The sequence below is a fragment of the Thermobia domestica genome, chromosome 1 (assembly GCF_964235325.1).
Source record: "Thermobia domestica chromosome 1, izTheDome1.hap1.1, whole genome shotgun sequence".
NCBI classification, from domain to species: Eukaryota; Metazoa; Arthropoda; class Insecta; order Zygentoma; family Lepismatidae; genus Thermobia; species Thermobia domestica.
Genome location: NC_137454.1, coordinates 201,431,688 through 201,456,162, shown reverse-complemented (window position 1 = coordinate 201,456,162; position 24,475 = coordinate 201,431,688). Strand labels below are relative to the sequence as shown.

Here is a 24,475-nt window from a genome sequence, read left to right as displayed (position 1 = left end):
GTACGACCAGCACACTCCAACACATAGCTCTGAAGATGTTGCCGCTGTATGATAACGAAAGCTCAGCACAGCAACATTCACTCTGGCAGCAATCCCGAGAACATTGGATTAATAGTAGACGCCAGCAAAGCTTCAAGATCAACAAGAAAATAAATAAGAAAGGAACAATAACATCATAAAACAATTAACAAAATGGCAATGAGATCCTATTTGTAATGGACGCGCTAGTCGCGGTGCATTATAAAATCACTTCCTAATTTGTCAGTTCATTAACACCCTATATATAAAGAACTGAAAGGTCTTCTTATTCTCTTCTCATTTACCTTATGTAGTCTTTCTCGACCCGAAAACATCAACAGTTCAGCTGGTGAAAAGATTCAAGCTGTGAAGAGTTAAGAATTCTTCTGGTCTGAGGGTCATTTATGGTAAGTATTGCTATACAATACCGCTACTACAATAGAGGAATATATTTTAAACATAAATTAAACATAACTTCCTTACAAGGCTGTCTGTATTCTTTATTATAAATTAACGAGAAATGTAAGTGTCGGACAGCCTTGTAAGAAAGTTATGTTTAATTTATGTTTAAGATGGACACAAGGCCTTTTTATAAAAATATCTATAGAGGAATATACTAAGAAAGTTAAATATACTTACTAGAAATTCCTGTTTAGCTGATGCTATGTACCCAAGAATGGCACCCACTTCTTTCGCGTGTAACTCTTTTTGCATATAATACTTGATCAATCCAAGCAAAGAAACCCGTATCGTCTTTGAGTCCTCTTCACTCAACCTATCACAGTCTATATAATATTGGCGTATTACATCTAACAGGAACTGAATACCAAATTCCTTTCTAAAGTATCTACGATCATCTTTGATAACAGTGGAAATGTACTGTATATGACCTGGAAACAAAAATGTACGTGTAACAAAATAGCACTTTCTACATATCTAGTAATTTATCAGAATTCTTACCTCGCAGGCGGGAAGTTCCAATTTGAACCCCATTTTGGTCATATGAAAGTACATCTTTGTATTTTCTTTTACCCACTTGAATGCTTAAAATGTTACTTGAAATTAAATCCACAATTACTTGTATCTGCATTTCCTATTTCAAGACTAAGAAGTAAGAGTACAACATGAAGTAGATATGAAGCTAATATGAAGTTCCTGATATGAAAATATGAGAAAGAGGTCTCTAGCTGATATGAAGCTCCCAGAAAATTTTAATAGTGAGAGAGTAACATGAAGGAAACGGCTCACCTCAAAACTTTACAACGTAACACAAAGTCTTTATATCGGACAACACACAAGTATCTACTATATTTAAGTTTAGACAAGTTTTAATCGTTCTCTTGTATTTCAACAAATCATGTTATAATTATATATACATATCTGAGAAATGAATAGAGCGATCGACTTTTTCCAATAACTAATTTTTACAATAGGTGATATTATACTAAAAGAGAAAGAGAAAACATGTGAGACTGAGCTCAGAATCGACCGGGGTCTCCGGCTGTGTCTGTGTATTAACTACTACGGTATCCAATTCTTTCAAATCAACTACATATTCTGTTTCTTGAACGAGGTGGGAGGTTTGTTTTTTTAATGGATAGATTTACACAAAAACAACTATCAAAATTTACCTATCCTTTACTCACTTTCTGAACCAGAAGATAGATAGTTGCTGCAAGCAACTGAATACATACTCAGTTATGAATTTGTGGTCAAAATACAAACACTGCGTTAACAGAATTAATATTCTATTAAGCAAACTACTTAGCCAGACTGGCAGGCAAACTTTCCACATTTAAATTCTATTGAAAATTAGAACAATCATTTGGGAGCATCGAATGGGAAACTAACAGAGCCATTCATGTGCTCTGTTGATACTCCCAAGTAATTAGAAATTAATGTTGCACACATACACAACAAGTAAGGTCTGTAGCAGATAGGATTCATGCGATTCTTAAAGCGAGGAGTGACACTGTTTATTTTTATTAAGTAATTCTACCAGGGATGATGACATTTTTCTCCACGAAATTTAATGTCAGAATGTACTTCTCAATAACAACTATTTTACTGGAGCAGTAAATTTACATGCTTATTTTACTAAGTAAGATTCCATTTCGTACTAGCGTGTACACGTTAAGTAAAACAGTGCTTTCTTTAAAACGGTTTCATTCTGTTGGTTCCTCATGAATAGTATTTCAAATGACATTCGATTCACATATGTCGCAGAATAGTTAACATTCAAAATTGTACGCATAACACAAAAATACAAATTAACTTACCTATTCTAACAGGAAATTGACTTCGTGACCAAATTTTGAAGTTGAAGAGAATATGGTGATATAGCGAATGAAGCAAAGAAGTACTTGGAATATCTCGAGCTAACTCTACCAACAGCTGCACGGCCATCAGCACATTTACATCAATCAGAGCAGGTTTCGTCTACAAATAAATAAATAAATAAATAAATATCAACAAGCTCAAATAGGAGGTTACATTTCTTCTAAGAAAACAATTACCAATAGTTAAAGATGTCTGACACAACTCCATTTATTTTCCTATACTCTATTTAAAAATAAGAAAGAAAAGAAAAAAGAAAAACTTTTTGATCCAAGATAAGACCACCAGAATTTCAACTGCTTAACATGATAAGGAAATTAATAAATGACTCCATTTATGTTTAAGGTAATCAAATCTTTAACGAGCCCGTGCTTTTTCAATGGCAAAATTCAAGTACTTGCAAGAACCATTTCTGCAGCTTACTTGTGACGTGCGCCAACGTTGTAAGATTTAATTGATACGGGGAAATGTAATGTTCAAAACCGCGACAAGCGATGGAATTGTTCAAAGAAACTAAGTCAATCGTAGCAACCCAATGGGTAGCTCATCATAAAAATGTTCCAGAAAGCATTACAGCAAATAATAAGGATTGCTATCTCTAAGAGCGTGGTCACTAGATAATAGCTATGGCAATATGTAGTGATTTCTATACGGAGCTCAGCACAAGTCGGCAAGATCCACATAAGTAATGTAAACGTTAGTCCCCACTGAGAAAATAGCACATGTTCAATTCTGTGACGCCTTCAGAAAATGTCCACCAGAGATAAACGAATTATTCATACCTTGAAACCTGACGAGGAACACTTAATGTTCTCAATATTAGTTTAAAAAAAAAAAGGTATACTTACAGGTTCTGGGACACTAAGAATCGCACTTATTGCACAGACAAGCATTGTGTAATCCTAAATTGGTGTACGTGCACGAAATCAACACATTTAAGGTCATCAGTCCATTTGTCTTTACGTAAACGGAGTAACAAGCACTGTCATTGAGGAGTGCTACGTGACCATACTAACAGACTTCTGTTCCGGCAACAACATAATACTCATTCGACCAGATGATTCTAACAGGACGGACAAACGCACGCTCGATTTGAATGTCAATGGCGGAACTGTGCACACTATTTCCCGATCATCTCATCTCCGGATATGTGGATGTGATTTAATTAGCATGTTCGCCGGATCTGATAGCTGCGGATTTCTTCCTCTGGAACTTCCCGAAAACCGAAGTTTTTGAAAACCGGATGGGAACAACAAACTGGAGGCCAACATTTGCTATTCCTGTCACTATGTTAGAGGATACACTGTGACCAGCAACGAGAATGATGGCAACCATATTCACCACAGAAGTTTCAAAACCTAATTGCCATAGTTTGTGTGAATCTTCTAAGGTTGCATTGCATCCCTGTGAACCTCTCAAGGTTGCATTGCATCCCTGTGAATCTCCCAAAGTTGCATTGCATCCCTGTATTTGAATGTGGATGTGTGCTATTGTAATAAAATGTTTGTCAGCTATTTCAATTCGGCGTGCTATACATATCTCCATCAAACAGTGTCACACTACATATACAGAGAAATTTAGAATTCGTGAAGCCCTCTACAAGAGTATTATCAAAATTTAGCTCGTAAACTTAGAAATGACTAGCCCCTGTCATGCCGATGGTCTCCCTTCCATGTCAAAGTTTGTCGAGAATCATCAGCATCATCTGGAACAAATACCAAGGAAGTTATTGCGATGCCTTTCACAGGAGTCGGAGATACCAAACGCAACATGCCTGAGAGCAGCAAAGACACCAAGGCTGCATGTCTTTTGCTTCAATGTAGTGCCGAAAATAAAACGAAGTGCTATGGAGAAACGTGTGACGTATCGTCAATGGTTCAAACAGACATGTGTGACGTATCGTCAATAGTTCACACACACATGGCATCATTTGTCCACGTATATGAACTTACAGAATATACGTATATGACTGTTCAAAACCTATATGCTATTCACAAGAGAATACTTCCTGACCAAAGCATCGGTGCGTGTACTGGATCCTACAAGCTTCGAAGTAATAATGAACACGACGTGTACCTCCAGATTTTTAAACATTGCAACAATCAGTTGGACGATCGTAATCTCACGGATAGCTACTTCTATGAAAACAATGCGACTTGTCAATATGTCATTCAATATAGCAGAATTTTCCTTATTTATGGTGCTAGGTTATTTCCGCGGCCTCTTGACCTCTCTCTACTCAAATTCTTCATGCATAACAAGTTAAAGGGATCGATGCTACCGGATAAAGAATGTAAGACTCTAAAAAGTGAAATGGAATATCGAGCAGGGTGCTGTTAGATTACTGTGGAGGTATGCATGTTCATACGTTCTGCAAAGAACGCCACATCGACAAGAGTTTGACAGAAGACTGAATACTTCTAACATCATACGTAATGGTTACGTGATAATCATGAAGACATGTTGGTCTTTTGTTTTGTTTAAGTTGTTCGAATATTATTAATAACTTTGTGAATTACTAGTCATATTAATAATTTTATCGGACTTGCTCCAAACAAATCTCTGAATTTGTGTATTATAATATTTTTAATTATACGAATCTTAAGCATAGGTGTGACATGGCAGTGCATGGGAATCAACCAGAAAAATGCAAAAGCGCCAATCAAATACAAGAATCAGACGAACACCGAAAAATAAAGAACACCAAAACAATTCCTAACGTTTCGAGACACGGGAATTCATTGCTTATCTCACCACAGATTGTTCACACGATCTCGAACATTTCAATGGCCATTTACCGATTAGCAGTACATTCATGAAACTTGAAACAAACAAATAAATTATAGAACTTATAGGAATGTGAGAATTATACTTTTTGGAGCCGACATTAGAACCACTATCCTCTTCATAATTAACAAAATAAATTGGGAGGGATTTTATAATTACTTAATTGCAATATCACTTAACAAAGTACAGAGCAGCAATATGTTTAGTATGGACGACGACGTGAAAGAGGCAATACATACTTTCAGAATATGAACCTGAGACCTTACGAATTTAACAATTTTCTTGTGAAATCAACTACAAGAAAACAGTAGCTGACACTGTTAGCAGTATATTTCAAGCACGAATTTTTATATTATTTTTATTACTGTTATTAACAAGTGGAAAGGGCAAGCAAGCAAATAAATGTAAAATACAAAAGGAAACTTTACCTTCGCCATCAGTGCGCCAATTATTGCTACCCCACTATTCTTCATTAATTTCTCCTGATTAGTAGTGTTTCCGGCAATCATGTTCTTTAATAAACTTAGAAACCCCGACACTGGATTTTGTTCAAGTTTCCAATCTATAGCAAGAGAAACAACATAATTTTAAGTTTGTTTTCTTCAGTCTTACTTATACAAAAACATGCTATAACTATATAATCTTTGCAGTACAGCGGTGGGTACAATAATAATTATTTTTTAAATTATAACATACGTTATTTTCGTATTCAACTTGAAGCTACAGAATATCTTCTACAAGTAAATTTAAATTCGAACTTATATGCATATAATATAATAGCCACATAATCAATAAGACTTCGATCCTACTTTTTTGATTGCAAATTGGTATATTTACTTGGATGGTCTTCGTTCGCACCTTTCTCAATAATACAGAGTTATTAACGAACAACTGTCACGCTTTTTTCTATGAATCTTTCAGTGTTACTCTGAAACGCATGAAGACACTTTCAATACACGTGTATATAGTCCTTGAAAAGGGAACTGTAAAACTCTCAATCCATTTTGTACAATAAAATTACTTTATTAACCTTAGCATGTCATTATTAATTAGTATTTTATCTCACGATCATTTTGGCAGCCTTATTGTGACGAAGCTTGCAAAGGGAGTGGCTAATTAATATGTATCGTTAAAGTATACTTGAATAAATTTCAAAACAATAAGCCTAAGATATTATCAGTCAGTATCACTGCTTATTTACAACAAAATATTTCCTGACTTTCAATATTAAAATTAGTTTGCGTTTATTCATGTACGATTTCCTACACATAATTATTTTACTAAAGTAGTGTCAGAAAGAAATGCAACACTGTATACCTGAATAAGAACTAGACGGTAAGACTTCCCATCCATCCATGTCATCTTTATTTACTACTGGCTCAACAGGTTTTGGTTCCTCTGGCGCACAGAAAATACTGAGATCTGGACCATCACTTTCCTCAGTAAATGCTCTATGCAGAATGGGGAACAAAGACTGAATACCACCAACACCATTTATAACAGTCTGTAAGAGTACAAATATTTATATCAGAAAAATATTTTCTATTCAATAGTTTACTTGAATTAAAAATCATTATACCTAATAAACCACCATTTATCTGTAAGTACTCACAATGCATATACGCAGAAACTGTAATTGTTTGGTAATAAGGAATGTGTCTGATTCATTTTGTTAAAATGAAGCATTGAACTTATTCATGATACGCCACAATAATGGATTTATTGACATATATCAAAAGAATCTACTGTCTTCGTCTGTCACTTCGAAAAGTTATAAGCCGATATCAATGAATTCACACTAAGATCTGTCCTCCGAACGTTTTATTGAATCTTGAGTCACTTTCTAAGCTTATTGCTCAGCTATACCTGTTTAAACAGTGACTCACGATTCAGTAAACCATTGGAGGAAGATAGATCAGGCCAAGTAAACCTGAATTCACCGACACGGTTTGTAATTTTTTAATGAGACTGTCAAAAGGTGCAGAGGTCTCGAAATATATAAGCAAACCCATTACTATGGCGTATTACGGATGAGTAAATGTTACCTTACAACTTATCTTTCCAATTAAAAATGATTTTGATTTTAACATTTCTAAATGTATTTAAAACTAGCTATAACTGTTTCAAAAATATATAAATACTTTACTTACTTACTTATTTATTTATTTATTTATTAACATAATAGTCATTACTGCCCAATTACGTGTCTACATATGATACTTGAATACATAATGTTAAATTATAATGATACTAATACTTGAATACAAAATATTACATTATGATGATACTGATACTTGAATACAAGATATTAAATTAAAATAATATATTTTTCTTCGAAACTTTTTGTTAACAAAATGCTCAATATTAGTTTTTTGAACAAGTTTTCAAAATAATTAAATATGTCTACATCTTTATAATCCTTACTGATTTTATTGTATGTATGTATGTAGCATAAATTCTCCATGTAGGTGACACATGCAATGTATTTGTACGTGTCATCCTGCAGTAGAACAAGTAACTATTTCCCTTCCGTGTTTTGAGGGATGGAATCTGGATCATCATCTTTGGAATTATGTCTGTACAGTCTGCTTTGTTGAGTAAAAGTCTGTGTAAGAAAAGGAGGTCGTTCAACGTCCGGCTTTGTTCAAGTGTCTGAAGTACAAAGTTGTCAAGTAAATTATCATACGGTTCATATTTTGGGTAAAATCCTGTCCTTTTCTATGTGAGAAATCATAAGAATTTGCTTAGTATCTGCTCGATATTTTGATTACGTATTTTCACAGAAATGTTCCACATAAGTGAAGCATATTCAAGTTTGGATCTTACGTAAGAAAAATAAAGCGTTTTCAAAAGAGCTTTCATTCGTAAATTCTTTGGTTCTTCTGATACGAAACTCAAAGCTTCTATATGCATTCTTGGTGATACCTGCCACATGATCCGAAAAGGTTCTTTTCAAATATCACACCTAGATCTTTAATTGTATTTAATTTTTCTATATTTATTCCATTGATCGAGTAAGTGAAGCCATACGTTTTCTCACGTCTACTGTATGTAATGGTTTTAAACTTATTAATCCTTACTTCAAGTCTATTCCTAGTACACCATTACGTAATTAAGTCATTATGTGCTATTGCTATTTCACGCTTCACTTCGCTACATAGTTCACAGTACTCGTTATTATGATACTGATGATTAATCGTTAATCTTCCCTTAAGCCATTTTATTCGATCCCATTTAAGTTTTATTTTTGGTATTATAGTTTTAGTGAACCAGCAAAGGAAGCTTTTCGGCGTCGGCCTTTTCATAGGAATGCACTTCTCCAGTACGTCATAAATTACTTTATAGAATTCTTGTAGTGCTTTATTTGGATCTGTATATTTGTTTCGATATTGTCCGTCTATTCTCGCTAATCTATTTTATAAAAATGAAAGTCACTACGTTTTTAACTTCATAACTCTTGAACCAATCGACCTACTTCAATCAAATTTGCCACAAAGATGAGGTTCAGGCCTGGGATGTTTTTTATCATTTCACTTTGACATTGCAACTTAAGGGATGGGGATCGAATCCATAGATTTCGGGGTCACTGAGATGAACAGTGACACTTCCCATGCCACTTAAGTCCAAATTCAGCCCCACAACTTGAAGGAGGGGCAGGTATATAAAAATGATCGAAAATGACCGATATCAAAGAGCGCTTCAGTAATAATAAAAAGTTACTGATTAACGGAAAACATTACTAATTTTCTTATTTTAACCCAGAGAAGCGGGTAATTGACACTACTTCATTTATTCAATCTCCTTTCTTAGAATTGAAAAAGGAACATGTTTCTTTTACTTTTTAGTCTAAATGATTTAACATGCGGAAAGCTTATACGAAGAAAGGTGTGATAATTATTCTCTTTAATTAATGGATGTGGTTCTCATACTATTGTTACATTTGAAAGATTATTTATTACTAAATATAATGTTCTCCCTAAGCTATTTGTAATATTATTGAGTGATTCCATGTCATGATAGACTTTGGGACTTATTGGTTGATTGTAGAAAATCAAAATTTGTACCAGTTATTTCAGGCCAATTCATATTACACACAAGGAGAATAGCGCTATTATTGTACAGTTACTTTCGATAAAATGAAAAAAAAAATATATATATATTCGTATAAGGAAAGATCTAAGTATGGTTCAAAATACACAATACAGACATACAGCAGTTTGTAATTAACCACTGTTTCCACTCTGAAAAACACAAATGAACATTCATCCATCCATCACAAATAAACATACGTAAACAAAAAAGTACATAAATAATTTACTTCGGAAATATTTGGCCAACTAAGGATGTAGTTTTAACTTTTTAAACTATAAATCCTCTTATCCTATTGTTTAGGTTAGCTGAAGTTTAGCGTCCCTCTCTAGCCCCGAGGCTATATGAGACATGGATTTGCAGTTTAAGTGGAACCCGAATCACCGTAATGCGCTCGAATTTCAAGTCTCTTACCGGGAATTGAACCGGCGATCCCGTCCATCTAAGATGCGCGTGCTAACCACTAGATCAGCAGGTAGGGCTATCTATGTTTCGAAAACACTCAGCCAGAGCAGACAAATATACTAACTTCTATAAGGCACCTTCAACGAAGGAGATTACCCGCAATAATATATACTCAACTGTAGTCTAGATTTTAATTTCAGGTGAGTTTGATTATTAAAAGAGATAATTCCTAATTCTTGCTAAGTTCTAGTAGTTCTAGTGAACATTATGCTGGTAAGACAAATACCTTTGCACTCCATATGCGGTAGTGAGGTGCCGATACGTGTCCAACGAATTTGTGTGATGGTGATAAATCGCAGACTAAACTGTCTGAACAAGCGCCTGGCGAATAACAAAATAACATTTTGGAAAGCAGATCAGCATACTCCGGAGAATCATCGGTTGAAAACATCATCCTACAATTCGGACCTGAAACAAGAACAATTTATCTGACACAATGCACAAATTTATTTCATTACAATTAATAAACAATTAGCTTATTTTAGGTTTCGAATGTAAATTATGGAGAAACGAGAGACCTAAACACAAGTCTGTGTCCACAATATAAGCTAAACTCCCAATATCTAGTTTTCATCATCATCATCATAGGTATTCTGCCTTTATTGGCAGGTCACTTGCCGCAACTGAGAAGCTTTCATGCTCCACGGTCCTCCGCTAACCTCTTCGTCTTCGCGTATGATTTTTCTGTTTTAATATCATAAATTAATATTATCTAGTTTTAATTAATTTTATATACTAACCTTTTGTACAGGTATTTCTTTTAAATTTTTACTCAATAATTTCAACTACTTACGCTGTAGTCTTTCTCGATAGCTGACGGAAATACAAGTTACAAAAATGTATTGTTTTACAATACTAAAACATAAAAAGGATATTTTTTCAATAGTTTCTTGATCTGATTGATTAAATAAATAATGGTAGCCTTGAAAAGAACTGAAATTGGATGATTACAAATTACATTAATAAAATAAAATATTAGGACTGTTAATACTTTATTCTATATTCTTTAGGACATATAGAAATTACAGATTGAAGATTGAATTTGTACATTAATTGGCAACGGTGTTTTATACGGCAACATTGTACATACAAGGCTTTAAACTTACATAGTGTTGGAAGGCATGTGCAACGCAGACAATTACAGGTCTAGATACTAATATATATATATATATATATATATAGAATAAGGTTTGATTTATGATTAGTGTACTAATAATTTTAATATATTGAGGAATCTGTGTATATTTTTATTCCACTCTTGTTACAGCAATAACTATGCGAAGACCAATATAGAGGAAAGTCTTAAGCTTTAGCCCTGACTGAGTACCTGTGGGAAGTACTGAAAATATTGGCTACAAACACATAAAAAACTAACATTATTCAAGTTAGTTGTATTATTATTATTATTATTATTATTATTATTATTATTATTATTATTATTATATACTCCATACGCTCAATAATCAATTAAGAATGTAATTATGTTTCTCATTCTTCCTAATATAAAATTGATAAAACTTATTAATTTACTATTACACACTTCCTAAAATTTAGAATTATTAAGCGTAAAACATTTTCTGTATTATTCTGAACAAATCTGATAAATTTTGTTGAAGATAGATATTGTGGTTAGAGAGAAAAAATTCCTAATAGTTTCGAATGTGTAACATATGAACAACATAATAGAATCTACATTGAGTATTCTACTTAAAACCTTCTTTAATTTTTTTTTAATTGGTAAATGTTTGAACAAAATCAGCTCAAAATTTCTGAAGTAATAGCGAACATATAAATATCTAGATACACACTTGTGTAAAAATGAAACCTTTCCATTTTCCTTAATATGTAAATAGACTCGTTAATTGAAACATATTTGATAATAGCGGGCTTTTACAAGAAATTATAGATTTCCACTTAGGAAGCTGCTAGTCATAATTATCTTAGACTCATGGTATGTAGAATCATTGTCTTTAAAGTGAATCAGGTTTTTAAATGACATCATTCGCATGTGTTACAATCCATAAAATCACAAGGAATTTATTAAAAAGCGTCAATTTTTTTTTTTTTTTTTTTTTTTTTTTTTTTCAAATTTCGGTACGCACCCCTGGACACCAGGTTCACGTATATACACGAAATGTACCTCGAAAATATACTACGTGACCTAGGCTATATATTTGCCAATCATTATGTAGTATGAAAATAAAACATTTTCTCAAACCATGTGTATAATGCTAATTTGAAAAATTAAAAAAGGGAATTTACTTAGTAGGATCCTCCTCGTATCTTAACTTAGTTTGATTGTTTATACATCATTAACTTTAAAATAAATCAGTTTCGAATGATAACTTACAGATCGAATGATAACTAACGATCGCAAAATTCTTGTTATTAACTATGCTAGTAACATTGTTATCAACATGTTTCAGAAAAGGGTAAAAGTTGATAGCAAATGTTATCAATGTATGTTAATGATAAAACTCTCATTAACACGTTTACTTTTGAACGACGAAAGGAGAGAAGAATGTATGATGATCATGAAAAAAATCGAATTCGAGAGTGCAACGGATTTACAAGTTTCATGTCTCACAAATAAGGAAAAAGTGATTTTTCAACATGTGTCCGTCTGTTCGTCCCGAACGTATACTTGTCTAGAGATCATACCATTCTACGAATCTGAACCAAATTTTAAACTTAAGGTTTTTATGTGATTCTCCAGAGAAGGGGGGCGATTTTTCTTCCAAAACCTAAAAATAAAGATAGTTTACTGAATGATGTTGCTAAAAACTTGCTACTTTCTCGAAAACGGCACTCATGATTTTGGTTATATTTCATTGACAAATCCGTACTGTGGTATCAGTAATTTCTCTGGAAAGAATCGAGAAGGGGTAGTTTACTTTCTGGAGTGTTTTCTTTGGACGATTTTCACAAAAGAGACTCAAGGCAATTTTGTTAACATTTCATAAATAACCTGACAATATGGAATAGCTTATTTGTTCTTTAAAGAAATCCACGAGTGGTTGTTCACTTTTGGGCTGAGTTTCTTTTTGAACGATTTTCTCAAAAACGACTCAGGTGATTTTGTCCATATTTCATTAATATCTCTATAATGCTGCGTAAATCACTTCCATGAGATTATTCACAAGGGGTAGTTTACTCTTGGAGGGGAAAGGGGATAAGTTTTAATCTGACAGTCTCGTGAAATAAGACTCATGTGATTTTGTTAATATTTCATTGACGACTCTAGCATATGGCATAAGTCATTTCTTATGGAAACATCTACAACAAGTAGTTTACTTCTGAAGGTGAGTTTTCTTTGGGCGAAGTTTTCCGAAAACGCCTTATAATTTTGTTCGTATTTCACAAGAAAATGGTTCACTAATAACTGCAGCACAACATGATTTAGTTTAAAGAATTGGAGAAAAAAAAATTAGTGCAGTGGTCCGTACTTCTTATTTTTATTTGAAGAAATGTAACAATGTTGATAATAAATGTTTGCAGCAAATGTCATCAGTATTTTAAAATACAAAATCAAAATTTTGTTAGAACTATTGTTAGTAACACGTATTAACAACGTTACCCTCGATGTAAACCAGGTTGTACGCAACGCTGAGGTATGACAAGGCGTACAATTAACATGAGCTCCAAACCACAACCGAAGCTCGAAATTCAGTGCAGTTGGCAGATGCACAGACCATCATGCAAGATCAGCCCTCACAATATAAGCCGTTTCCCACCACACTATCTCGCCTCCAAGACAGCAAGATTACATAAAATACCACTGACTCTGGTTTGTTTTATAGAAGTAATTAGCATCTGCTTCTGTAAAAGAACTAATAAATTAATAATTTGCTTACCTTCTTCATGTAGAATTTTGATATTGGACTGAGCTAGCGCCTCTGTAAACATGCATACTGTTCCTAGTTGTCCCTGGAGAGAAGTTGCCTCTCCCCAAATATCCTGCATACCAGAGGGTACACTTTTCACGTGCGGATCAAGATTCGTAGAACCTCGGAATGGAAGAGTTAAGTAGGTAGGGACTTGATTCACTAGAGATGGCAAAAATCCCTTTTCAGCACTTACAGTCCCATCTGCAACTTTGCTTTCGTAATTGCATTTCTGTCCTTTGGATCCAATTCTGCATGTTGCGAATGCCTGCAAACATCATTAAGTAATTAACGTACACGCTGTTTACCCAAAACGACTTAATACAGTACATATTCAAAATAAGCAGATAACAGCCATTTTGCATGCCAATCATATTCTATAATTAAGTAATACAAAAAAGTATCCAATGCTTTGAAAGCAGGATAATCAGTCCTTCAATCACCAAGATTTTTTGACTTTTCTTGAGGAGTTTCTCCATCAATAAATAAATAATTATCACAGTTTTGCATTACTGAAATGATGAGGGTCAGAAGTAACAAGTACGAAGTATCAATAGCAGAAGCCAAGGCAGTAAAATATACCGTTATATGTAGTATATGGACACCATAGAATATAAAATATTATTCCCACTATTATGCTCCCTAATATAGAAGATCTTTTTAAAAATACAAAAGATATCACAGAAGAAGAATACGTTTTGAAACCGAAGTTAAATATGAATATATAGATTTGTATGCAGAAATAACAAAAAGAAACGATCGTACCGCGGTAAAAGTGCATATCATGGGCTCAAAAATATTAATACGGCAACCTTAGATTTAAAAACGTATTTGTTTGAAAGGAAAACATGAAATTATTTTTTTAGATTAACGTCCCACGATTACACCTTTTAGGCTAAGGAAGACGGAAAGGAAGCATACAAAAGACAAAACACATAGTTAACATAATGCAAACTCGCAAACTGGAAGAATTGTTTTGGAAGTTTTCCACATACTTAAAAAAAATCTAAGGTTAAATCTGGACCAAAGCAATCTTAACGAACATTGGTAAAACATGGTATTAAGAAACAGAAGTAGACAAAATAATAATAATAATAATAATAATAATAATAATAATAATAATAATAATAATAATAATAATAATAATAATAATGCGGTGGTGGTGTACAATATACAGAAGGAATATCCTAATTATTTCTCACTTTAGGACACTGAGACTCGCGTATAAAATAATTTCAGTGATATACAAAGGTTCTTGGACTAAATAGTTTTTTGGGAATACTGTTTTTGTATGGTGGAAAATCGTCCATTACAAGAAAAACCACTTAATTCTTAATCGTTAACACTGTTTGTTGATTTTAAGAGCATAATTTGTTTCACAATTAAGCAGTGGTTATACGAAGACTGGTGACCTCACACATAACATTTTTTGATAAAGAAAAACTTCGGGGAAATTCGAATGACTTCTGTAAAACGTTTCCTTCCTATAGAAGAATAAGTAAATTTTCTTAGTTATTTAGGAACCAAATGTTTATGATTTGTTTATACATTACAGTATATTTCAAGTAGAAATAAAACTGAAAATATGATACTGATATGAAAATGTTCACCAGAGTGAGTTTATAGACAAGAGGTAAAATTTAACAAAATAACGCGTACTACAATAATTTAGAGATAAAACTTTCAACCATTGATTTAGGAATTCACTGCGAAAATGCACATAAAATCGATTCAATAATGAATGTTAAAATTATGTAAGATATAAATTCTCAATCTACAAAATTAGAGTTTGCGGAAAATTATATTTTACACACATCAATTTCTACGAACTCTTACAAACAGTTTTTGGAGACAAATGTCTGAGCCGATCAAACGTATTTATCTGGTTTCACAGATTCAAAGATGGCCGCGAGTCAGTAGAGGATGACTCCCGGTCTGGCCGGCCTTCAACATCAAAAACTAACGAAAACATTGCGAAAGTTGGCGATTTAGCGCATTGTGCGTTCTCGATCCAGGAATTTTTGGCCATGCTTCCGCAAACCCCGTATTCCCCCGATTTGGCCCCGGCAGACTTCTACCTCTTTCCTAAATTAAAATTGTTATTGAAAGGGAAGAGATTTGACTCAATTGAGGACATTCAAGCAAATACGGAGAGAATGCTTCACACCATCACGGAAAATAATTTTCAGGAATGCTTCCAGAAGTGGAAACACCGTTGGAATCGGTGTGGGAGGATCTCAGTTATTCGAGTGAAATTCCATTATACTGTTACTCGAGTAACACGTATCAATTTCAATTTCGAACGTGGTCTGAAATGAACTTCCTTTTCCCTTATAAAATTCTTTACTATTTCTCTCTCACACACAGTACATTTCTGCGAGTTGCGAAGCAACGCTCATTTCGACTATGTTTATTACTGTAATCGTAATTTTTCATTTCTCGCAGGGTAATATCGACAGAAAACAAACTCTATACAAAACTGAGTTTTCTAACTCCACCCCCCACCCCCCTAAATCAGAAACAATGTCACAGCATTGGCGAAGAATGTAAGAGAGAGACATTTTATTCATATGTATACTTATCTTGTCAATAATTTTGACCTAAATTTCAGGAAACTCAAAATGTCTTACGTGAAGCACTAACACAGAAAATGCCTGTTCCTGACATGACATACGGTATCCACCGACTAAGAACTCCCAAAACTATGTACAATTGAGCTCAAGGTATATGCAGTAGAGCTGACGCAAGTTATACAATAACAAAAATTAAGTGCATTTGTAAAGACAACAGGTTTTTTATAATTACTTACTTCTGTCATGGATGGATACTTAAAATTGGTTGTCATTCGTCGAGCTCCATCGATGTAAACAATAAGCTGACTCTGGCCAAAAGGTTGCCTGGAATGAAACAAGACAGTTTTCTTCAATGAATTGTGCAAAGTCAGGTTAATAATAATAGTGAAGAAGAAAACATTATCGGTATTTCCTTGTGACAACGCGTAACGTAATTTCAAAATACACTCACTGACAAAAAATCAAGCACTCGGAAGGAATAGAGAGAATAAAATAAAAATCTTCGTTTGCAAGGCCATATAATTTTATTGCCATGACTAGATGAAATATTCATTCTTCGCACAGAAAAGATAAGTTTATGGAAAATACTTGAACCCTCTTCTGACACGAATTTCAATGAAAGTGTAATAACAAAATTCATAAGATATTCTACTTTTGGTCCAAATTTTGAACTCCTCTACTTCCTAAGGATGTGTGCCTTATTTCATGTGACACGATAAAAACCAAGATTCATATCAAACAGCTAGCCATTTTCCGTGATATGATAAAGTGAGGAAATATGAAAATATATAAATAACCCAGGAGAATATTTGATTCTTACTATATGGACAGAAATTTACTTAGTCGGAAATAATTTTTTCTATTCCCTGTTGTATTAAAATATGGAAGAATATTAAATTTTATTGGGTGAAGTCGGAAGTAACTTTTTTTTTCTATTCCCTGTTGTATTAAAATATGGAAGAATATTAAATTTTATTGGGTAAGTTCAATCTCCATTTCCGTTATTTTCCCCCTTAATTCTTTTGTTATTAACCCTGACAAAGCAAAAGAGGAGAAAAAAGCTACGACAAATAAATTTATGTATTTATACATTACATTTAATGGAATTTACTTACAGTATATCACTACAAGATACATCAGTAAATTGTTTACGTACCTAGCTGCGGAATGACATATATCTACGCAATGCCATTGACTGTCATTTAATGGATATTCCGACACAGTAGCTGTTAAGAATTCTTTCTTTGTACAAACTCCAACAACTAGTCTGCCGTCCCAGAGAAAAAAGGCTTCAAACCCAGTTCCTGATTCTGTGTAAAAACTGAAAATAAATGCAAATGCATATTAGCAAAATAATTCTTCTAATAACTTGTGAATTTATCCTTTTATTTACTAAATCTAGTTATAATGTACTATTAACTGTACTGTTACAGTATTTCCTGATATCTTTCTCCCAACATCCGGGTAACTCATATGTAATAGCAAATCTGCCTAGAAAAATAGCATAGAGTACTGAAACAGTCTAGTTAATAATACATTAATCATTAGATTCAGTAAGTAAAAGGGTAAGCCACAAATTATTACAAGTATGTGTCAATTTATATTCTTATATAATTAAGAAAACATTTTGTTTCAGACCAGTGATTCGCAATATATACCAGTATATATACAGAATATTCGTTAACTAATAGTAGTCACAATTCTGGAACAAATCATGTCAAAGACATAAGTAAATCCAACAGCAAAAGAGACTGCAAGTTTCCGGTATACGTAAAGAAGTGGTTAAATTAAATTCAACAGCACATGTGAGCATCTTTGAGAGACAATTTAAAACCAATAACAGCGAAAAGCATGTTAATCACTACAGAAGGTTGCTCGCTGTATAGCCAACCATTTTCGATTCGGTGCTGCCAAATGGCGTATTATGTTAGAGCTATGGGTTTGCCAGCGAGAGCAGTGTAAGTGCGTGAGTGTTATTAAATGGCGCCGAAAATCAACTGGTATGGGAGGGTTACGTAATAGCCCTTTTTCCATGTACGCTGGTTTTGTACGTACGCATTGTGAAACAGTACCTGGAGAATGGGTTTGCACTCGGGGTCACTACTGCGAAAGCTATTGTGGCCCATTACATACAACAGGCTCCCCTTGCGAAACATTCACCCACGAAAACCACCAGGAGAAGGACTGCAAGCAAAATGACACTCGAGTGCCACGAGGATCCGTAGATTGGCGTGAGCAGAAAATCCCCCGACGCAACGTGATATGGACCATAGATTCCACCTCGCATAGTCAACTGTGAACAAAACAATTTGCAAATGCCTCAGGTTGAAGTGCGTGCGGAAGGGCCATGTACGCTATCTGTGACGGCATCACATTGTCGAATGGAAGATGAACCGCAGGAAACTGTGTGAAAAGTACGTGTGAATTTTCCATTTCGTGATAGCGTTACGGATTCAGCAAACTCGATATGAACGCATTTAAAACTAGCTTCTACTTCGGGCAATCTACCTAGATATAGGACACTGTTATAGCACTTTCTTTTTTAAAAGATATAACAGACATCACCTTTGTTGTTTTGTTTTTCATTATTGTTTGCGATACACAGAAAAGTTAATTTTTATAATTTTCCATCATCCATACAAAACAGTAAAATAATATTAATTTATTACACTGCCGAAAATGCGATACAGAACTTACAAATTGCTACGCAAATTTAAATTTGTTTAGCAATTTGAGATGCAAAATCCCAAAACTAAAATAAATAAATAAATAAATAAATAAATAAAAATAAATAAATAAATAAACAAATAAAGTAAAAAAAATGCTGAAATATATATCTTCTTTGACTTTGTTTGCTTATGTATCTTGTTATATTTTTAAGTGTTATTATGGAATTCTAGTCATGTTTTATCGACACCTAAACTTAAACCAGTGCCGTGACAGTGCTTTGCTAGCCTGCTTCAACGCCATCTGTTAAGCGACCGGCAGAACTATGTCCAGGCTAGAGACGAACACGTGGTTAGCGCCTTTAAACAGGTGTATCACGAGATTTTTTTTTCTACCCAGCAGCCATCTTACTCAGTTACTCCTCAGTTTACCTCAGACGCTGGCGAACGCCCAAAATTGGGGTGCACTTGTCGGGAATCGAACCTGAGATCACGAGAACGTGAGTCTAACCCTCTAACCACTTCACTACGGAGACTCCCATTTTATGAATACACTGTATATAAATGAGGTATTCAAAATTCGATACAGGTTCTGCATTACAAGAAAACAGTACATAAAAAATCTCTAGACTCGCCTTGCTCTATATTGGTAAGATCCAAAACGATGTACTCGAGGAGTACGGAAAAGAAGCACCTAAGACAAATTAAAAACTGAATAATAAATCATGGCGCAAAATTTTCAGTCGCCAGGTCCCATTGGAAACTAGAAATTTAGAGCCGGCGATCAGTGCTTAATGGGAATGGTTTCTGCCTAAACTCACAGGGCTGTGCAGTTTCTGTTTCGCACGAAAATAATTGTAATTGAGTGGGAGAAAACACGGAATGTGAAGTCTTCACAACGTTGAAATTCGCCTCTCCTTTCCCACCCTCAATCGAAATAGTTTGCCTCCTGGCGCGTCAACGCTAGAGATCGTTTTCCACGCTGTTTGAAGCTAGAATAGCTGGGGGAACAGCCCAGCGCCTAAAAATAGATCAACCAATCACGTCACAATGTCAGTAATATATAAATAAATAAATAACAAAATAAGTACATACCTAAAATATTTTAAAAAGTAGATATTTACATGAGTGCAAGGCCCTTCACTTAAGGACTTTGATCCGAAAACTGCAATTGACAACTGGTATTTCAGTGAGAGAGAACGCGTTACACAAACGTGAAGTCTTAAGGTAAAATATTTTTTAACATGTATACGAATTCTCCAATTCAGAATTGATTATCCTGAATCTAATTGTCTAATTTTGAAATTTTATGCCGTGATGTAATATCTTTCTTTGTCAAACAAAAGGCCTTAAGGGGTTGGGGGGAGGGGGGAAGGCGGGTCTCTCATAATTTGTACGTGAGAGATACTGGCGACCATCATTTTTGGATTAGCGACTGCGTCTGACTTTGAAATTTTGCGCCCTGATAAATGGTATGACCAAGTGATAAATAAGGATTTTTTTAAAAAATAAAGTTACGTAAGGCACAAGATTTAACAGAAGTATGTAAATAACGTTAAAAGCTGAAAAATCTTTTAAAATAAGGAAGATCTGTGAAACATGCGTTGTGTACAGCTTTGTGTATAGCTTTATAAACTAAACTGTTTCAATATGGTGTAAAGAAGTGGAACTTACCTATACAGTTGACGTCGACAATTTCCTTTGCTAATCGTATGTTCCTTCATTTTATCCAGCCTAATCCAAGCATGAAAACAATACCCATATGAAGCACCTGGCCATTTCTTAATGTCTGGGATTGAAATACCATCTGGAATATCGGAATTCTCAACGTTAGTCATGATAGTCATTACATTATTTAATAGCACACTTAAAATTTAATGTTCTCTCTGTTGGCCTAGTGGCTAGCGTGTGCAACCTTGATGAAAGGGGGTCCCGGTTCGATATCGGAGGGTGAGAAGTCTCGAAATGTGAACGCATTATGGTGGTTCGCATTCCACCTTAAACTGTAGTTCCACGTCTCATACAGCCTCGAAGCTGAAAAGAGACGCAGAATTCCAACCAATTAACTTAAAATTTAATATGGAGATAAGAACTTTTTCGCAATTCAACAGCCTTTCAATCAGGAACAGATAAATATTGTAAACAACGAAGTTACACACACCTCGCATAGGCTCCTCGTATCTATCAGTGCTTGCTTCACTGGCCACACACAGCGGCGCTCTCGATCGCGAGCTGTGTAACTTTGTTGTGCAAGAGTCAGTTGCAGTGGAAGCACTGTTACGAAGATATATTTGGTGTTTCTATTCCGAAACGGACACAATCGAAGCAGCCGAAGAACGACAGAATCGGAAGGGACGCAAGAGAAAGGAAAATTGTGAATTCTGGCAAAGGATTGTTTGAAGGGGCCCTCAGTGAGAAAACTGTGCGAAAAACACGTTTGTTTTCAGTTTTATTTCTTTTTGACAATGTTGCCATCACTTTCAGGCCCCGAAAAAAATATATGTTGTACCTAAGGGTATAACAAATTTTTTAACCAAAAAATCAGTGACGTGTCCCTTTCGAATTTTTTTCTACTTTTTTTGAAATTTTCAACACACAAAAAAAATAAAGAAAATACGCATCGATTGTTTTGAAAAAAATTACACATTTACATCTATATAGTAGATACTATATCTACAATCTGTGAAACTTTCAAAATTTTTCGACCACCCCCACCAAAATTTAAAAATATTCAATTTTGAGAATGTATGATACGATAATTCGGTAAGGGGAGTTTTTATTATTATTATTATTATTATTATTATTATTATTATTATTATTATTATTATTATTAGGCAGTTTTAGGTCAACGGTAACCTTTCGGGTCAATAGTGACCCAATTTGGATCAAGGGCCGATTTCACGATCTTAGTAGGAAAGACCATTTGAGTGGGAGGTGCTCGAGCATTCTCTGTACAGTCCAGACCTGGGACCGTTAGACTTTCATCTCTTTGCTCCCATGAAGAAATTCCTGGCCGACCAACACTTTGCGACAGATGAGGAAGTGAAATCAGCAGTCCGCACCTGGCTATACTCCAACTAAACAGACTTCTACGAACAGGGCATCTTGAAACTGGTACCACGCTTGGAGAAATGCGTTGAGAAACTGGGTGACTATGTAGAAAAGTAGGTCAAGATGTAAATTCATTTGTGCTTTGTTTGGTTTTGGTACATATTATTATTATTAGTAGTATTATTATTTAATATTGTGCGTTACTTTCTGATCTGCCCTCGTGTGTTTTTATATTTCTTTCCATTCTTTTTTTTATTTATACAAATTTCTGGGTATTACTAGATCTATGGGTTTAAGCCCGTTATGTAGGAGGAATGGCGTCCCTCGGCAAGCACACTGTCCGAGGTAGGGAAAGGAAGGACGAAAACGGCCTGGGACCTGTATGTTAGGTACCACCCCACCATTTGCTTTATGTAAATGTGGAAAACCCAAGAAAAATATCACTCAAGATAGCTAGCCTGAAAAAACTGTTATAGCTTTCCGACCGAGTGTCCCCACCAGAAATCGAACCAGGGACCGCTCGCACCCAAGGTGAGAGCATTACCAAATACGCTACGCGGAGCTAATCTTCATTCCTTATCACTGATACTATCACAAAAGTCTTTGAGGCAAGATACCCACGAAAAGGCCAAATTTTCTCGAAACTTCACCTGCTTTTGTGATTTGGCCTCATTATAATTTTAATCACATGTTTCAAAAAATGGCATATACATTTTGCACTTGAGATGAACCGTAAGCCCTCTCCGAAGTTTCTGAATTTTCCATCTCTCCACTAATGTAATTTTTGGTGGGTTTGAAACGACTCGTTGTTTGTAAAAAAATACAATTTCTATACAACAAAATTACATGTACCTAACATGAAATTTCTTATATTGTTCTTAAAATTGTCACTACAGCGTTATTCCAATTTTTCCGATCCACTCTGAGTATTGATTGTAGATCTCAGTGATGGCATAGGAAATAACTACCACGATGCCATTTCCCAAAGGAAACAGCAACTGCCATTGTAGTGTTCTCCCAAATTTTCCGATGTACTGTAAACATTGGCTGTAGGTCCCAGTGTCAGCATAAGAATGTTATCAGTGCCCTAAATACACAAACTAGGCAAGATTCTATTAATTAGAACAACACATACAGTATCTTACTTAAGAAACCAATTCGGAAGTCTCATGACATTTAGATATTGATAACGTATAATATTAAGATATAGTTACAGGTTAATAATAGTTACAAATTTCGAACAGCTCTAAAAATCAATAAATATTCCTGTTTTACAACATTGAAAATTGTCTGCGAAACACTACTGTTGTTAGCTAATCAACGAAAACCAACACAACCAATAACGTATTGCTATTGGCAACAATGTAACAAAAGCAAGAAACTTAAGAATAATAACAGTGTGCACTTGATTAAAACTTCATACAATAAATATTGTGAATTTTCATATACAGTGGAATTTTTTAAGCTATACGTCAAGAACAGAACTTACTAGTGTTTTAGCAGGGGTTCAGATTATAATCTACATTAACGGAAGGAAGAAGAAAAAAGACATGTAATTTACTTAGCAACTTGGTTAGAAACTTCTAGGTCAGTGTATCCATGATGAAGACTTTAGAAGTAAAGACGCTGAAATTATTGACATATAAAGAAATAATACGCACCACAATACGGTAAAATAATCATAATTTCATAGTATTTTACATACATCTTCATGTTGAAAAATGGGATTCACCTACCAGAACTGTCTTGAATGTTGAAGAAATACTGACACTCTTCGTAGCCATCTTTCCTTGCCATCGACGAAAGAGCATGAAGGAGTTGCATTGCATAAGGAAACTGAAAAAGAAGCATTTTTCTTATTCGTTGTTGTTCCAGTATTCTCAGTCGCCATATTTATCTGTCTTTTGTAAACACACAACATTGCACACACAAACTTATTCGCACTTAACAATTACCAGTAATTCGGAAATAACACTTAAAACAGCACATACTCAAACAAATATTAAATAGACCTTATATCATAGCAAAAACAATTATCTGACAGATGTTTCAACCCTCTACTATTGGCAACAGCTCAATCAGTGACCTTGGCTTCCTAGAAATAGCGTGAAACAATGCTATAGTGATTGGCAAACCGCCCGCCCTTTCGTTTCATTTACAACACGTGAAGCTATCTGTTAGAGGCCAGCTTTCGTTAACTACACCCTACTCACTTCCTTGCTAAAACTTGACAAAAATTAACAGTGTGCTGAAGAATGTCTTTAAGATAAGGGTATGGTTATAAGAATTATTTATTTTGAAATTCTGAGTATACCTTGTTTGCTCCATTGTGGACCTGCATAGAATTACGAAATAAATAACAGCTGTGATCTGGCAACGATCATTCTGATATAACTTAGAATGAATGCATTAACTTGTATATGGTGGCTGTATATATTCGTGTGTGGTTTGCGGAATTATAGTTTTCTAACATACCTTTTAACAAAATTTTATTTTCTTGTCACGTTTCAACAGGAAAATGCGTAATGAGAAGCTGGCACACGTTAGTTTAAAATAGTTCACTTTTCAGTGTATGATGGATTTTAGAAGTTTTTGCTGAGGACGC

At 34.4% G+C, this 24,475-nt stretch overlaps 1 protein-coding gene across 2 annotated transcripts in view; it reads right to left on the bottom strand.

Moving 5' to 3' along the window:
- Window positions 1-24,475, bottom strand: part of LOC145692843 (neurobeachin-like protein 1) — a 561,942-nt gene that overhangs the window by 505,034 nt on the left and 32,433 nt on the right. For both annotated transcript variants that reach the window (XM_081768357.1, XM_081768365.1), the window contains exons 12-21: window positions 23,607-23,706; window positions 20,494-20,626; window positions 17,310-17,474; window positions 16,390-16,477; window positions 13,551-13,848; window positions 9,923-10,104; window positions 6,460-6,646; window positions 5,571-5,704; window positions 2,298-2,457; window positions 658-908 (exon numbers count right to left, since the gene is read on the bottom strand). In XM_081768357.1, the coding sequence (XP_081624483.1) occupies window positions 658-908; window positions 2,298-2,457; window positions 5,571-5,704; window positions 6,460-6,646; window positions 9,923-10,104; window positions 13,551-13,848; window positions 16,390-16,477; window positions 17,310-17,474; window positions 20,494-20,626; window positions 23,607-23,706 (1,698 nt within the window). The remainder of the gene's footprint in view (window positions 1-657; window positions 909-2,297; window positions 2,458-5,570; window positions 5,705-6,459; window positions 6,647-9,922; window positions 10,105-13,550; window positions 13,849-16,389; window positions 16,478-17,309; window positions 17,475-20,493; window positions 20,627-23,606; window positions 23,707-24,475) is intronic.